The sequence below is a fragment of the Hemiscyllium ocellatum genome, chromosome 37, assembly GCF_020745735.1.
Source record: "Hemiscyllium ocellatum isolate sHemOce1 chromosome 37, sHemOce1.pat.X.cur, whole genome shotgun sequence".
Taxonomy (NCBI): Eukaryota; Metazoa; Chordata; class Chondrichthyes; order Orectolobiformes; family Hemiscylliidae; genus Hemiscyllium; species Hemiscyllium ocellatum.
The window spans coordinates 27,003,586-27,021,414 of record NC_083437.1 but is presented as its reverse complement, the minus strand read 5'-3'; the positions used below and the strand labels follow the sequence as shown (position 1 = coordinate 27,021,414).

General features: G+C 40.6%; 1 protein-coding gene across 8 annotated transcripts in view; it reads right to left on the bottom strand.

The window, feature by feature from the left end:
* Positions 1 to 17,829, bottom strand: part of zgc:154075 (uncharacterized protein LOC556929 homolog) — a 270,435-nt gene that overhangs the window by 120,863 nt on the left and 131,743 nt on the right. For 7 of the 8 annotated variants that reach the window (XM_060852421.1, XM_060852418.1, XM_060852417.1 and 4 more), the window contains 2 exons: positions 14,324 to 14,454; positions 9,689 to 9,743 (listed from right to left, as the gene is read on the bottom strand). The exons of the other annotated variant lie outside the window; for it this stretch is intronic. In XM_060852421.1, the coding sequence (XP_060708404.1) occupies positions 9,689 to 9,743; positions 14,324 to 14,454 (186 nt within the window). The remainder of the gene's footprint in view (positions 1 to 9,688; positions 9,744 to 14,323; positions 14,455 to 17,829) is intronic. 8 annotated transcript variants of the gene reach the window in all.

Below are 17,829 nucleotides of genomic sequence, written 5' to 3'. Positions count from 1 at the left end.
ACAGCAGGTAAGGGGACATCTATGAGAAGGGGGGGCAGTCAACACACAGCTGAGGGTATTGTACTCAAGCGTGCGCAGTGTGCAAAACAAGGTAAATGAGCTTATAGTGCAGATTAAAAAATTGGCAAGCACGATATTGTGGGTGTCACAGGTGTGGCGCCAAGGGGATCAGGGCTGCAAATTAAATATCCAAGGGTACTTGACCAATTGAAAAGGATAGGTAGACGGCAGAGGGGGCAGGTTGCCATGTTAGAAATGAATGAAATTAAATCTATAGTAAGAAGTAATGTAGAGCCTGAAGCATAAAATCTTGGTGGCCAGAGTTAAGGAACCATAAAAGGAGTTGTTGGGAATTATGTACAGGCCTCCAAGCAGTAGTGAGGGTGTGGGGAATAATATAATTCAGGAGATAGAAAAGGCATGTGACAAAGACACTATTACAATAATCATGGAAGACTTCAATAAGCAAATGGAAAAATCAGGTTGGTAGCAGATCTCAAGAAAAGGAATTCATGGAATGTCTGGGAGTTTTATTTTGGAGCATCCTGTTGGTTGAACCCACGAGAAAATAGACAATTCTGGGTTTGGTGATGTGTAATGAGGCAGACTTGTTTGGAAAGCTTAAGGTGAAGGAACTCCAAGAGGGCAGTGATCATAACATGATGAATTCACCCTGCAGTTTGAGGGGGTGAAGTTGGAAGCAGATGCAGCAATAATACAATTAAGTAAGGGTAATTACATTGATACGAGGGAGAAGCTGGCCAGAATCAATTGAAAGGGGAGCTTGCAGGGAAAATATTGAAAATAACTCAGAAGAAACTAGGAGGCAGCTGAAATATCCTTGGCAAATAGGATTACACAGAGAATCCCAAGGTATTTTATACATTTATTAGGAGCAAGAGGGTAGATAGGGAAAGGGTAGGTCCACTCAAGGACAAAGGAAAGAATTTATACAGGGAGCCAGAGAAAGTGGGTGAAATCCTTAATAAGTACTTTGCTTTGCTACTCCTCAAGGAGAAAGATGTGGATGATGGTAAGATTAGGGAGGGGCATGATGATATTTTAAAAAAAAGGTGAAAATGTTGAGGTAGATAAATCCCAGGATCTAATGGGATCTATTCCAGAAAACTGAAAGAGGTAAGGGAGGAAGGGCTGAGGCCTTGACAAAAATCTTTGTATCCTGTTTTAGCCACAGGCGAGGTCATAGGAGACTAGAGAATAGCCATTGTTGTTGCTTTGTTTATAAGGGCAGGAAATTCTAGGCCAGAAAGTTATCAGTTGTAGAGGAATTACTGGAGAAGAGCTTAAGGAAGTAACAATGCGGGTAGGGCTGTGGATAATGTCTACATGGATTTTCTAAGCATTTGTTAAGGTTCCTTGTGAGGTATTGGGAAATTGGGTGGAGAAACGGTAAATGGAGTTTAATCTAGACAAATGTGAGGTCAAATGCAAGAGGAAAGTATAAAATAAATGGCAGGACCCTTAGAGCATTGACAGAGGGGGCTTAGAGTACAAATCCATAGCTCCCTGAAAAATGGCAACACAAATGGATAAGATGGCAAAACAAAAAGGCATACAGCATGCTGCTTTCATTGCTCAGCATGTTAACTATACGAGGAGGCAAGTCATATTGCCACCACATAAGGCTTTAGTCAGGCTACATTTGGAATATTGTGCGCAGTTCTGGTCAGCACATTATAGGAAGGATGTGGAAGCTTTAGAGGGTGCAAAAAAGATTTACCAGGATGTTGCCTGAATTAGAGTGTATCGCCTATAAAGGGGAGGTTGGAAAAATCTGGATTATTTTTGCTAGAGTGTTGGAGGCTGAGAGGTGACCTAATAGCAGTATATAAAATTATTAGAGGCATTGAATTAGAGTCATAGTCGTAGAGTGGATTGGGTGGATAGTTGGAGTCTTTCTTCCCAGGTTGGAAATGTCAAATTCTGGGGTACACAGATTTAAGTGAGAGGGGGAAAATTTAAAGGAGGTGTACAAAGAACGTTTTTTAAAACAGAGTGGTCGAAGCAAATATGATAGCAATGTTTAAGAGGCACTTAAACACAGAACAAGCAGGGAACGGGGGTACAGTCCATTGCAGCTAGATTGGATTAGTCTAGAAAGGCATCATAGTTGGCACTGACATGGTCGGCCAAAGGGTGTCCTGTACTATTCTATGATGCAGAGGTTATGCTGTAATTATTAAAAACAACCCTAGCTAGACTACACTTGGAGTACTGTGTGCAGATCCTGGCACCATATCTTAGGAAGAATGCATTGGCCTTGAAGGATGTAAAATAAGTTTAAAGAATGACACCTGGACTACAGTGTTATGTTAGGAGGAGAGATTAATCAAATTCAGGGGAGATTTGACCAGTCTTCAACATGTTAACAAAAAAAAAGAGGGTGGATAAATAAACTATTTCCACTAGCTGAGGATTTTAAAACTTGGGGGATTTTTCTGAGAATTAGTAATAGACCATTCAAGAAAAAATAGGCAGAAGTGGGTACTGCAGATGCTGGTGATTAGAATCAAGATTAGAGTGGTGCTGGAAAAGCACAGCAGGTCAGGCAGCATTCGAGGAGCAGGAAAATTGACAATTTTCCTGCTCCTCAGATGCTGCCTGCCCTGCTGTGCCGTTCAAGAAAGATGTCAGGAAGCATAAAACCATAATACACAGGAACAGAATTTAGACCATTCGGCCCATCGAATCTGCTCCACCATTCAATCATGCTGACATATTTTGCAACCCCATTTTCCCGCTTTCTCCCCATAATCTTTGATACCCTGGGCAATCAAGAACCTATCTGTTTTAAATATACTCAATGACTTGGTCTCCATTGGCTTCTGTGGCAATGAATTCCACAGATTCACCACTCACTGGCTAAAGAAATTTTCCTTATCGGTGTTCTAAAAGGTCTTCCGTTTATCGAAGGCTGTGCCCTCAGGTCCTTATCTCTCCTGCCAATGGAAATATCTTCGCAATGTCTAGGCTGTTCAGTATTTTGAAAGTTTCAACCAGAGCCCCCCACCCCAAATCCTTCTAAACTGCATCAGGTATAGTCCCAGAGTCCTCAAACATTCCCAGGACCATTCTTGTGAACCTCCTCTGGACCTGTTCCAGGGCCAGTACATCTTTGAGGTGGGGCCCAACATTGCTCACAATACTCTAAACGTGGTCTGACCAGAGCCTTATAAAGCCTCATCTCTGCTTCCTAACTACCGACTCAACCTGCAAGTTTACCTTAAGTGAAACCTAGACTAGGACTCCCAAGTCCCTTTGCATTTCAGGATTTCCTCCTCATTTAGAAAATAGTTCATGCCTCTATTCTTCCTACCAAAGTGCATGACCTCACAGTTTTTCCACGTGGTATTTCATCTGCCCCTTATTTGCGCACTCTCTTAACATGTCTAAATCTTTCTACAGCCTCCCAATCTTCTCAATACTACTTGCCCCCCACCCCCCCAAACTAGCTTTGTATCATCTGTAAACTTTGCCAGAATGCCTTCAGTTCCTTCATTCAAATCATTAACGTATAAAATGAAAAGTTGTGGTCTGAACACTGAACCTGGAACACTGCCTTCCATCCTGAGAAGGATCCTTTTATCCCTACTCTCGGCTTTCTGACAATCTTCTACCTCTGCTAGTACCTGACCTCTAACACCATTGGGCCTTTATCTTACTCAGCAGCGTCCTGTGCTTCAACTTATCAAAAGCATTCTGGAAACCCAGATAGATAACATCCATTGGCTTTCCTTGGTCTAACCTGCTCCTTGCTTCCTCAAAGAATTCTAACAGATTTGTCAGGTATGACCTCCCCTAGATGAAACCATGCTGACTTTGCCTTATTTTACCATGCACATGCAAGTACTCAAATCTCATCCTCCACAATGGGCTTTAAAAATCTTACCTACAAAGGAGGTCAGACTAATCAGCCTATAATTTCCTGTCTTTTGCCTTGCTCCCTTTTTAAATGGGGCGGGGGGGGGTGACATTAACAATTTTCTAGTACTCTGGGACCCTCCCAGACTCCGGTGATACCTGAAAGATTACTACTAAAGCCTCCACTATCTCTTCAGCTATCTCCTTCAGAACTCTGGAGTGTAACCCATCTAGTCCAGGCGAATGATTCAGTTTCAAACCTTTCCATTTTTCTAGCACCTTCTCCTTTGTGATTGCCACCATATTTATCTGCTTCCCCACCCCACCACACAATTCTCTTGAACGTTTGGGGTATTGCTCATGTCTTCCACCATGAATACTGACACAAAGTATATATTCAGCTCCTCAGCCATTTCTTTATTCCCCATTACTACTTCTCCATCACTACTTCTCCATCATATTTCAGCAGTCCAATGCCCGTTTTTGCCTTTCTTTTCCTCTTTAGATATCTAAAAAAAGCTCTTCCAATCTTTCCTAATGTTATCAGCTAAAACTACCCTCATATTTAATATTATCCCTCCTTATTTCTTTCTTCATTGTCCTCTGTTGATCTTTGTCAGCTTTCCAATCCTCTGGCTCCCACTGCCCTTCACCACATTGTATGCTTTCTCTTTTGCTTTTATGCAGTGCCCGACTTCCCTGGTCAGCCATGGTTGCCTCATCCTTCCTTTAGTATGCTCCTTTTTTCTCAGGATGACTACAAGGATGGGAGACATTTGGAATTCTCTTCCACAAATGGCAGTGGATATTGTATCAGTTGTTAATTTTAAATCGGAGATAGATAAGTTTTGTTAAGCAAAGGGATTTAGGGATATGAATAAAAAGTAGGTATATAGATAAAAACCAAAAGAACTGCGAATTTTGTAAATCATTCAGTTTTGGAGAAGATTTGTAGCTCAGGTTGAGGTTCTGGATATAGGTTTGCTCACTGAGCTGGAAGGTTAATTTTTGTCACCATACTAGGTAACATCTTCAGTGACCCTCCACACGAAGCATTGCTGGTGTTTCCTTCTTTCAATGGTGACGAAACATCTCAAAATGAACCTTCCAGCTCAGCGAGCAAACCTACATCCATGCTGTAAATCAGAAACAAAAACAAATTGCTGGAAAAACTCAGCAGGTCTGGCAGCATCTGTGGAGAGAAATCAATGTTTCAGGTGCAAGGACCCTTCCTTAGAACACACATGCTGCCAGACCTGCTGAATCTTTCCAGCAATATCGGTTTTTGTGAGTAAGCATACAGAATAAGGCTACAGATCAGCCACAATCTCACTGAACGGTCAAACAAGTTTGAGGGGCAGAATGACTTACTTTGTTCCTATATTGTTCTTTGTGACTAAAGACATTGAGGGAAATGGAGTGGTTTAGGGTATTGAGCTCCATGATCAGCCACGATCTTGTTGAAAGGCAGAGTAGGCTGTAAGGGTCAAACGGAAAATCCTGCTTCTACCTTCTATGCACTAACACGCTGTCATTTCATACATGCAAAGAACAACAATCTCTTGAAAGGACAACTGGAACTGGATCTCTGAAAATAACCAATGACACAAAGATTCATTATCTAATTTCATCTAAAATGCTTTCAAAAGTAATAAAACTGTTAAAGTAGAAGGGATGTTTTATGCTTGGCGCCAGTAGTTTATGGTTCATACCTAATGGCAATATCAACCCATCAATAGTCTGATTGACCTAACAATCAAGAAAGAAGTGATACAACTTCTACTTAAATGATCAGTCATATGTCCAGCACAATCATTTAATAGGTTTATTTTTGTTCAGCAATCTTCACTCTCTTCTCTTTCAGATGTTGATCAATAGCTGGAGTAATTTGATAGTATTGGGTTTGACCTTTGGCAGCTCACCCAGGTGGCCTTTATACATTGCAACAAAGTTTGTTGGCAAGCTAGTCTGGTCACAGGCTTCACTAATAAACCTGATGCATATTTCACTCGTTCACAGATTGCACATCAAACAAGGGTGACTGGATAGTGAACAGGTATGGGAATCTTCCCTAGATCAAGGATCAAGTAATTTAAAACTATGAGAAATTAAGCTTGTGATCTTGTGGTCTTCATTGTTTAGTTGCACATGTATAAACTTACTGAATCATCAAGAGATCCATTTGCATTTCTGGATAACTTAAAACAGGACTGTTGAAATCAACAAGGCGAAAGTGAGGACTGCAGATGCTAGAGATTAGAGTCGAGAGTGTGGTGCTGGAAAAGCACAGCAGGTCAGGCTGCATCCCAGGAGCAGGAAAGTAGACTTTTCGGGCAAAAGCCTTTCACCAGGAATGAGGTGGGAGCCGCGAGGGTGGAGAGATAAATGGGGGTGGGGGTGGCTGGGGAGGAGGGGAAATGTAGCTGAGTGTCGCTGACCCATAGTCTCTGCCTATTCCTGCCCCACCAAATTCATCTCCACATACCTCGATACTACCCTATCTCCCCGGTCCAGGAACACCCCACATATTTTCGGGACACCACCCACACCCTCCAACTCTTCCAAGACTTCCATTTCCCTGGCCACCAATGTCTCATCTTCACCATGGACATCCAGTCCCTATACATCTCCATTCACCATGACCAGGGCCTCCAAGCCCTCACTTTCTTCCTCTCCCAAGATCCCCACCAGTACCCTTCCACTGACACACTAATTCGTTTGGCTGGACTGGTCCTCACAGTCAACAATTGCTCCTTCGAATCTTCCCACTTCCTCCAGACGACAGTTTGGCCATGGGCAGCCTCATGGGACCCAAGTCTGCCTATCTCTTTGTCAGCTACGTAGAACAGTCCATCTTCGGCAGTTGCACCGGCACCACTCCCGACCTTTTCCTGTGCTGCATTGATGACTGCACCAGCGCCACCTCGTGCTCCCACAAGGAGCTTGAACAGTTCATCAACTTCACCAACACATTCCACCCAGACCTTAAATTCACCTGGACCATCTCTAACACCCCCCTTTCTGGACCTCGCCATCTCCATCAACTGTGACCGATTCAACATTGACATTTTCTAAAAACCCACCGACTCCCACAGCTGCCTGGATTACACCACCTCCCACCCTGCCTCCTCTAAAAATACTGTACCTTTTTCCCTCGAGTCGTCCGCCTCTACCACATCTGCTCCCAGAAGGACCAGTTCCACCACAGAACACACTAAATAGCCTCCTCCTTTAAAGACCGCAATTTCCCCCCTCACGTGGTTGAGGATGCCCTTCAGCGCATTTCATTCACTTCCTGCTCCTCCGTCCTCAACCCCATTCCCGACTCAGGCGACTGACTGTGTGGAGTTTGCACGTTCTCCCAGTGTCTGCGTGGGTTTCCTCCGGGTGCTCCGGTTTCCTCCCACAGTCCAAAGATGTGCAGGTCAGGTGAATTGGTCATGCTAAATTACCCGTAGTGTTAGGTAAGGGGTGAATGTGGGGGTATGGGTGGGTTGCGCTTCGGCGGGTCAGTGTGGACTTGTTGGGCCAGAGGGCCTGTTTCCACACTGTAATGTAATCTAATCTCTACAACTGCAACAAGGACAGAAGTCCCCTTCTACCTCACCAATCTCCATATACATTGCATCATCCTCCACCATTTTCACCACCTACAAACGGACCCCACCACCAGAGATATACTTCCTTTCCCCACCCCTACCTGCTTTCCGTAAAGTCTGTTCCCCCTGTGACTACCTCATCAGGTCCACATTCCCCAACAAACCACCCTCCCCTCCCGGCACCTTCCGCTGCCATCGCAGGAATTGCAAAACCTGCGACCATATATCCCCCCCCTCACTACCGTCCAAGGCCCAAAAAGGAGCTTTCCACATCCATCAAAGTTTCACCTGCACTTCCACACATCGTTTACTGTTTCCATTGCTCCCAATGCGGTCTCCTCTACACTGGGGAGACAGGACACCTACTCAGAGCGCTTCAGAGAACATCTCTGGGACACCCGTACCAACCAACCCCACCACCCTATAGCTGAACACTTCAACTCCCTCCTCCCACTCCGCTGAGGACATGCAGGTCCTGGGCCTCCTCCACTGTGACTCCCTTACTACCCAATGCCTGGAGGAAGAATGTCTCATCTTCTGTCTCAGGACCCTCCAACCTCATGGCATCAATGTGAATTTCACCAGTTTCCTCATTTCCCCTCCCCCCATCTTATCCCAATTCCAACCTTCCAGATCAGCACCACCCTCATACCTTGTCCCACCTGTCTATCTTCTTTCCTACCTATCCGCTCCACCCTCCCCTCTGACTATGACCATTACCCACACCTCCATCCACCTATTGCATTCTCAGCTACCTTCCCCTCCAGCCTCAACCCCTCCCATTTATCTCTCCAACCCAGTGGCTCCCAGCCTCATTCCTGATAAAGGGCTTTTGCCCGAAAAGTTAATTTTCCTGCTCCTCGGATGCAGCCTGACCTGCTGTGCTTTTCCAGCACCACACTCGACTTGGAATCAACAGTTTAATTGCATTACTAATCTCTACCTGAGCTCCGACATTTGAGAATCTGTATTAAAGTTATTCAGACATTGTACTTAACATGAACTCTGTAAAGTTAAAAATGAAAATTAGAATGATACATGAAGTTTCGTGGCACAATGTGGTGGAACTGTAATTAAGGTCATCATACAGAAGTTGGACCTGCAATCACAGTGAGGAAGCAAAATCATTGAAGGATTTAGTAGTGCCACCCTCCTGAATTTTAGTCAAACCCATTATTTTAGCTCAGTTGTACTTGCTGAATCTTTGTGAATTCCCATCTGCAGTCTGATACCAGTTGAAGGACTGAATCACCAAGTTCATTAACAGGTACCAAGAGGAGATGTTGAGTTCAAAATGCCAGTGAAATATACAGAACTACCCAGTTGAAGTTAGTAAGGACTTGAGATGCTGGAACGTCAAGAGTCGATAAAATGTGGAGCTGGAAAAACACAACAGGTCAAGCAGCATCAGGATGAAGGGTACTGCCTGAAATGCCAACTCTCCTGCTCCACATTTTATCAAGAATTACCCAGTTATACTCATTCAAAAAAAGTTTTTTTGTTTGTTCATCTCCACTTTTGTCCCTTCCTCAAAATGTGATTGAATACATTAACATACATGGAAGTATCCCTCCAGTACTCCACTCAAATGATCTTCTGCAACTGTGGCACTGAATAGTAACATCAGCAATTTAACTAACTGTGATGGACAAATCATCACAGCCGTCCATGTCTTGTTCTAACCCAACATTTCCACATACATGTACTTTGCAAAGATCATTCCTTGGGTGATCAGGAGAAGCAACTTTGGCAAATGCGTAAATTCTACACAATGCACATTAAAAGCAGATTTTCAAAAACATTAACGATACCAATTCTCAATTTGACTCGATTTAACTTGAGCTCATGACCAGTAAAACCACAAGTCAATTTTGGGACCTTGGCTAATTGCAGTAATTACGGATTTTTGTGAAAGCAGCCAGTTTCAGACAAACCGAGACACAACACAGAAACTTGTCACTTTTACTTCACATCATGCTGAGTTATATTTATCACAGAAAACATATCTCAAAAGCAGGAATATTTGAAAGACAGGAAGATATGGGAGAAAGCAGGGCTAATTGGATTACTTTAGAAAGAGAGGGATTCAACAGACACAATAAAACAAATAGCTTCTTTCTGTCCTGCAAACCTTCATGGTTCTTTGGAACTTTAAATCTACAAACTAGTGTCTTGGCTTTGTTACAATCTTTTTTAAAGATACTGACCTTGTCATCTTTGATAAAATGAGACAGAGATCCAAATGATGATACCTTGATGCACCTTAAAAAAGGTAAATAAAAAACATCTGATCAAATAGCTTTTTATTGTACCATTCAACATTGTGTTTCTCATCCTTGTAGCTTAAGCAGAAATACAATAGCGTAGCGGTTATAGCATGACTAATAACCCAGAGGTCTCAACTAATGATAAGATAAATGAGAGTTCAATATAGCAGTTAGCCTCACATTAAAATCCATCCTGTTTACTGATATCCTTTAAGGAAACTTGCATTCTTACTCAGTCTGGTCTACATCTGATCTTAGACCCACACCAATGTAGTTGACTGTCGAGACATCTTGGAGGTATCTTAGCAAACTAATCTGTTGTTAATAGTAATCCATTAGTCAGGAAGGCCCACCATATTCTTAGCAGGGCAAATATAAATAGCCAATAAATGACCCTTACATCCCAAGAATTAATAATCTAGTGCCAATTTGTGGAAATAATGAAGTGGAGGTGCCGGTGTTGACTGGAGTGGATAAAGTTAAAACTCACATAACACCAGCTATCAACCTGATGAAGGAGCAGCACTCCAAAAGCTTGTACTTCCAAATAAACTTGTTGAACTATAACCTGGAGTTGTGTGATCTTTAAGTTAACCTGTGGAAAGGTATGGAGAAGTTTAACCCAAGTACTTGCATGCATTAAGGCCAAGATGATCTTGCCACAGATAATCAAGTATAAGGTCTGTTTTTCCCTTTCCTTGATCCAGAGATGAGAAGCATTTGCCTTGACTGACATCAATGTGAACATCACAGAATGGGACTCTAATCCAGTAGCTAAATAGTTTATGTGTAAAGCACCATTGTGGATCTGGTAGCAAGTTACATATAATTTCAGAGGTAGGTCTAAAATTTTCACACCTAAAAGATTAGACAAGGAAAAGTAATTACTTTTAATAATTTACTTGTTTAATCCTTCATGCCAATTGTGATCATAAAACCAAAGGACATAGGAGCAGAAGTAGGCCATTCAGCCCATCAATTGATGGCCTGTCATTCAATGAGATCATCACAGCATGAGACTCTAATCTGGCAGCTAAATAGTTTGTGTGTAAAGCACCACTGGAGATCTGGTAGCAAGTTACATATAATTTCAGAGATGTATATATATCCAGAATATATACATCCAGAGATATTGTATGTATTACTACCTGGTATGGCAGCTGTACCATTCAAGATCAGAGACGGTTACAGAGAGTGGTGAACTTGGCCTGGACAATCACAAAGGCCAATCTCCCATCTATAGAATCCATCTACCAGGCCTGCTGTCAAGGAAAGGCCGCCATCATTCTCAAAAGATCCATCCCACCGTGGCAAATGTTTTTCTACAACCTTTACCATCGAGGAGAAGATACAAAAGCCTGAACACACGCACCTGCTGGTTTCGAAACAGTTTCTACCCTACTGAATAGACTCAAAACTCTTCACATTCGCCTGTACCTGTGTTTTTGTTTTTACTGCTATTTACCTATTTACTTACCTATGCTATTTAATTATGTGATCGCAAGGCAAAGCTTTTCACTGTGCCTCGGTACGGGACAATAAATTCAATTCAAATTCAATACAATCCTGACAATTGTCAAATCCACTTCTCCTGTCTCATCCCGATAGCCCATGATTCCCATACTGTTTAAAACTCTATCTCAGTCTTGAATAGATTTAGTAGCAAAGCTTCTACTGCCTTTTGCAATAAAAACATCCTCATCTTCCCATATTGTGAGATTATGCCTTCTGATTCTAGAATGTCCCACATAGGGAAACAACCTCTTTGCACCAACTTGTCAAGCCTCCAAGAATTTTACATGTTTCAATAAGGTCACTTTTCATTCTGGTAGACTCCAAATGAGGACAAGTCCAACCTATTAAGAAAATCCTACATTACAGACTCAACTTAGTGAACGTTCTCTGGGCTGCTTCTAAAGCCAATTTACCTTTTCTCGCAAAAGGAGACCAAAATTATTCACAATCTGCCTAGTACTTTGCATAATCTTAATGAGACTTTATACTTTAATTTATTACCTTTGAAATAAAGGCCAACTGTTCATTTGCCTTTCATATTACCAGCTGAACTTGGTAGCTAGCTATTGTGATTCCTGCATGAGGACCCCCAAATCTCTCTATGCTGTAGCTTTCTCCAGTCTTTGTCAATCTAAGTCATATTCAGCTCATTTTTTCCTCCTGTCAAAATGCACATGTTTTCACATTATATTCCATATGTCAAGTTTTTGGCCTAGTCACTTTACCTGTCTATAGCCCTCTGTAGACTGTGCTGTCATTCTCACTACATGTCATCTCACCTATTTTTATGTCACTCACAAACCTGGCAATAGTACATTCACTTTAGTCATCCAAGTAATTAACATACATTGTAAATAATACTGTGGCATCAACATGGATTCTTGTGGTATTCCAGTAGTTACAGGTTGCCATCTTGAAAATGCCTCCTTTACCACAAATCTCTGTCTTTTATTATTTAGGTAAATCTCCAACCAGGAGTGACAGGTGAGATGCCAGAAGACTGGAGGTTGGCTAACGTGGTGCCACTATTTAAGAGAGGTGGTAAGGAAAAGCCAGGGAATTATAGACTAGTAAGACTCACAGCAGTGGTGGGCTAGTTGTTGGAGGAAATCCTGCAGGACAGTATTTGGAAAGTAAAGGACTGATTAGGGATAGTCAACATGGCTTTGCGCATGGGAAATCAAGTTTCATTAACTTGATTGAGTTTGTTGAAGGAGTAATAAAAGGATTGATGAGGGCAGAGTGTTGGACGTGAACGATACGGACTTTAGTAAGGCGATCGACAAGGTTCCTCATAGTAGACTGGTTAGCAAGGTTAGAATACAGGGAGGACTATCCATTTGGATAAAAAAACTGTCTTCTACATTGAGCCAGAGGGTGGTGGTGGAAGGTTACTTTTCAGACTGGAGGCCTGTGACCAGTGGTGTGCCACAGGGATCAGTGCTGGGTCCCCTGAAGTTTATTTTGGATAAATGAGAGGTGCTGCATTTTGGAAAGGCAAATCACCAGGACCTATACACTTAATGGTAAGGTCCTGAGGAGTGTTGCTGAACAAAGAGACCTTGAAGTGCACGTTCAGTTCCTTGAAAGTAGAGTCTCAGGTAGACCAGATAATGAAGGAGGCATTTGGTACGCTTTCCTTCATTGGTCAGACCATTGAGAATAGAAGTTGGGAGGTCATGTTGCAACTGTAGAGGACATTAGTTTGACCACTTTTGGCATGTTGTGTGCAATTCTGGTCTCCCTCCTATAGGATGTTGTGAAATTTGATCAGAAAAAATTGACGAGGATTTTGCATGGGTTCAAGGATTTGAGCTATAGGGAGACACTGAATAGGCTTGGCCTATATTCCCTGGAGTGTTGGAGGCTGGAGAGTGACTTTTGAGGTTTATAAAGTCAAGAGGGGCACAGATAGGATAAATAGACAAGGTCTTTTCTTTGGGCTTGGGTGGGGGGTTGCTGGGGCAGTCCAAAACTAGAAGGTATAAGTTTAGGGTGAGAGGGGAAGATTTAAAAAAGAGACCTAAGGGGCAACTTTTCCATGCTAAGGGTGGGGAGTGTATGGAATGAGCTGCCAGAGCAAGTGATGGAGGCTGGTACAATTATAACATTTAAAAGACATCTGAACGGGTACATGAATAGGAAGAGTTTCTAGGTAAGAGGCCAAGTGCTGGCAAACAGCTCTAGATTAATCTAGAATATCTGGTCAGCATGGATGAGTTGGACAGAAGGATCTGATTCCAGCTCTAGGACTCTATGATTATAATCTATAATCTAGTACCCATGCTGGTAAGTTTCTGGCCAGATTACACAAGGTTGCCAAATTATCAATTGTTTATTACAATTGGGAAAAACAAATTATCCTAAGATAACACCTTAAAAATATACAAATTACACACGTCTTATGACTTGATGGCAATTGGTTTATGCTAAAAGGACTCTCACTTGATGGTAATGCATTAAGTACATGCATTGAATGAGCATGTCCAGCAGATAGTGAGGAGACAAGTACCATTCAGAATACAATGCGACTGTGCACTGGTAAGTTTAAATTACTGAATCTACTAATTTTGAGAGTGATGTTGGAATTTTCAAAAGATCCAAGAATTAGGAATTTGTTGTTCTTACCAGAGGGCAGCAGGACAACTTCCTTTCACACACAAGGTAATATCTATATTTTTCAGACATTACCTTTGTCCAGTACCATCCTCTCCATTAGGAGAAAGAACAGCTTACTGGAATTGATTTTTTTTTTGTGTTAACCTGTACAGCAACTATTGACAAGTTGCTTTATCAAAGGACAAAAATCACAGCTCAGTACAATCCCATTCTGACAAAAAGTTTACTTATGTCCATTTTCCAACAGAAGTAGTTTCATTGTGATTCAGCATTAGAAATCTACCTAAACCAATAAGCAATATAGTCAACTGTAACTAAGACCAACTAGCTCAGAGTCTAGAAATGAACCTGGGACCTTCAACCTTCAAAAGTGAAAATTTTTTTTGAAGTGCCAAGGATATCACCTTCCATTACAAGCATGGCTTTGCAAATGTTTTTCACCTCTTTCCAAACATCAAGCTGTTGATGATGTCAATGTCATGACAAGATTTTGCCATGAGTGAGAAGGTGCTTTCCTGCTCATTTCTCCAATTCCCTCGAACGAACGAGTGAGCAAAGTGATAAAAACCAACCTAGGATAAGGAGGAAAAGCAATGATTCTCATCTCACCAATAAGACATTGTGTTTGTATTCAATAAATGTCAAGATCCTCCTGGCTTTCTATTTGCTACATGTGATTTGCAGTAATCAATCAGATCAAGTATCACAATTCAGATTTTTAGATTCTTGAGAAACAAGAGGTCCAATTTTTATGCAAAGGAACCAGGTTTCCTGATTGAAAGAACAATCCAGAGTTTCAAAGTGTCAGCAGAGCGGTGATGGGCTAAATGGCCTCGTTAGTCAAAGAGTCAATATTACTTGTATGATATTATCTGTTGTATGAAATTGTAAAAAAAAGTGTTCGCCATAAGAACTCTTATAGGAAAATAACTAAAATCCAATTAAATTGTCACTTGACAAATATTAGTTTACAATAGTGAAACTAGGAAAGTACTGGGAGTAATGAATTATTTTTGTTGCTTTTGACCCAAGCCTGGATTTAAACCTTTCACGTTGGATACTGTAGATTTGCTGTGACTTACTTTAGTAGGCAACAAGTATATCTGCTGCAAAAGGAAGATGAAATAGATAACTGAAAGCAAGAAACTTGAATTAGCATTTCTTCGGTATTAAAGAAACTCATCCCAAAGAGATGAATGATGCATTCATTTTTATTATTTTTAAGTAGGAAAATAAGTTTGCAAATGTAGCATTAAAAAGAAAAAAAAATAGAAAATATCACAAGAAGAGGAAATAAAGGGAACACAGAATCCAAACCATCCCATTCAGGAATTCTGAATAAGAACAGAGAGAAAAAAAAAAATCAATCACTGGTACTGGCCTTTGCTTATTTGACAGAAGCAATAGATTATGTAGGACATATTCCACTGGAGTCCTGGTCTGTACAGGATTAGCTGAGTTACTGTCATAAGAAGATTACTATAACTCTTGAATCATGTAGGTGGATTACTTCTTCAAATAGTGTATGACAATTATTCCCCAAGTTTACACCTGAAGATGTCCACTTGGGCGAGGTATCAGGGTTTGTCAGTAGGCATTGAACCCCCTACCTCTTGAGTTAAAGAAAACAGCCTTCTCAGAACAATTTTCTCAGAAATGACAAACTATATTGCTTCATCTACATTTGTTATGCCTTTACTTGTGCTAAAAGCTATAATCATATTTGAGGCCAACTGGCACTCATGGCTGGAAAATTTGGGTATTCCTTCCTAGAAATGGATCAAGCCAGAGATAGATCCATATCGGCACTTCATCATATCCTTAAAATGTCTCAAAAACAGTTTTTAAAAAGTCAGGAGCCAGTTCCATTCAAATATTGTGCATACATCAACCACACCTTCCCACCTCCCTGCCAACACCTACCTCTGTCATGCACACTTGTCTCCAGAGAGGCAATGACACCACTGTCCACAGTCAATTACTTATGGAACATAATAACTTACTATAAAGATGAATCATGTGACTACATACATAACTCATGCCTTACGTCAAAGGAGTCTGGATTTGGGACTAACACAAATTATGTCCACACAGCTGTGCAGTAGATACCTACTGCACATTAGAAGTATAATCCTTTAGATAAGGAATTAAACAGAGACCCTGTCTTCAGTAGTAATTGATAGACATGAAAGATCTCATGGAATTAACTGAAGAATAGCTGGGAGTTTTTGTAGTGTCTTGCACACTATCCCCATCTCAGCCAACACCACCAAAAAACAAAACCAAATTACTTCTGGTGGTACAGAAGGTTGATAAAGAGGAAAGCTTTAGGTATTATTAAACACCTGGTCAGGCATGTTATGACATACCTCTAGAACCTATGGGAACCCAGACATTCTCCCTCAGTCAGCAACATAGCACTGTGCCACAAAAAGGATACCTTGACACTGACAAAACAAATTCAAAATATTTTGTACATTTTCAGTTAAATATTTCTCAAGAGGGCAGGAAGGGGGAGTTTAAATCAACAGCATTATCTTAAATCTTTTAATACTGAATTCTTCTTAGCTGGAAATTGATACCAGCTGTTTTTTGGCCAAATTCAAACAAGTCACAATATCTTCCAGAATGCAGAATGAGACCTTGAAGGGTCAGAAACAAAAAAGGGCATTTACACTGCAAAGAAAAAAAACCTAATTATCTGCAATATTAGTTTATAATCAATTAATTTACAGTTTGTACTGTGCCTATTATTTTGATTGATCTAATGAAAACTTGAAATAGACAGATTGTGGTCCAGTAATGTCACAAAAACATTGTAACTCATTAATATGAACAGTAATAAATCAGCATTGGAATTAAGAAAACAAATGTTTTAAAATATAACACGAAGTGCACAACACAACAGAAATTAACATGAAAAGATGAAAGAAAATGAGTCAAATGTGCTCAATGTGAAAGCTGTTTTGACAATATGTTTCAGTGTCAAACGGAGTAAAACTTATCATTGCTATAGAAGTGTTAATCAAATAAGTTAAAATCATTCCGTTTTTAACCACATTTTACAAAATAATTTTCGTGATTAAAAATGTTCAAAGAATGACCCACACACTAAGATTTTTTTTTCAAAAACATTTATTTGCTTAAACTCAAACTGGTGAAGTAACTGAGAAACTCCTAGCTAAATTGTGAAGGAATTCTTCAGCTACCTTATTTCAAGAAGATCAACACATACTTGAATATAAAAGTGGTAATTGAAACTTGATAAAATTATTAATTTCAAACAAAAATTGTGTAATTTCTCATATGAGTTGCACATCTCAAACACAAGGAAAATTACAATTTCTCTTTCACACTTACTTGAAGATGCTGATACTAATTAGGATACAATACCATTGGTGGCAACACATTTCAGTAAGTTACATGGAGGCATGTCACATCCAAATCCAATTCTGTCCTCATCTGACATCCACATAACAGAAGGGACTGCTGGAAATCATCAGGAGGTGAAAGTCTGCATTTCCTTTTCTCTTTTTAAGTCTGGAGGCTGAGAGCATGACAGCACTCCAGTGGCATCCCAGATGAGATTATTAAATAAACAACAGAGCAGGATTACATCTGGCACCTTCCTGGTCTGTACCACATTAGTTGATGCATTTGTCCATTAAGGTATCAAAGAACCACAACATCTATTTGGTCATTTGTCTGTCATATGTGCAAGAGAATTTATTATTCTAACGACAATATAACCATACGTCGTCAGATAAATCTTTACTCAAACATATCCTTTCAGTTATATTTATTTTGAAAATCATTTTTGTGGAATAAAGTAGGAAGCTGGTTATTACTCATTAAAAATGTTAAAGCAGAAGATACTGGAAATAATTGGCAGGTAAGCAACTTCCTTGGGAGAGAATTAAAAGAGATTATTGTCAATCTGAAATATT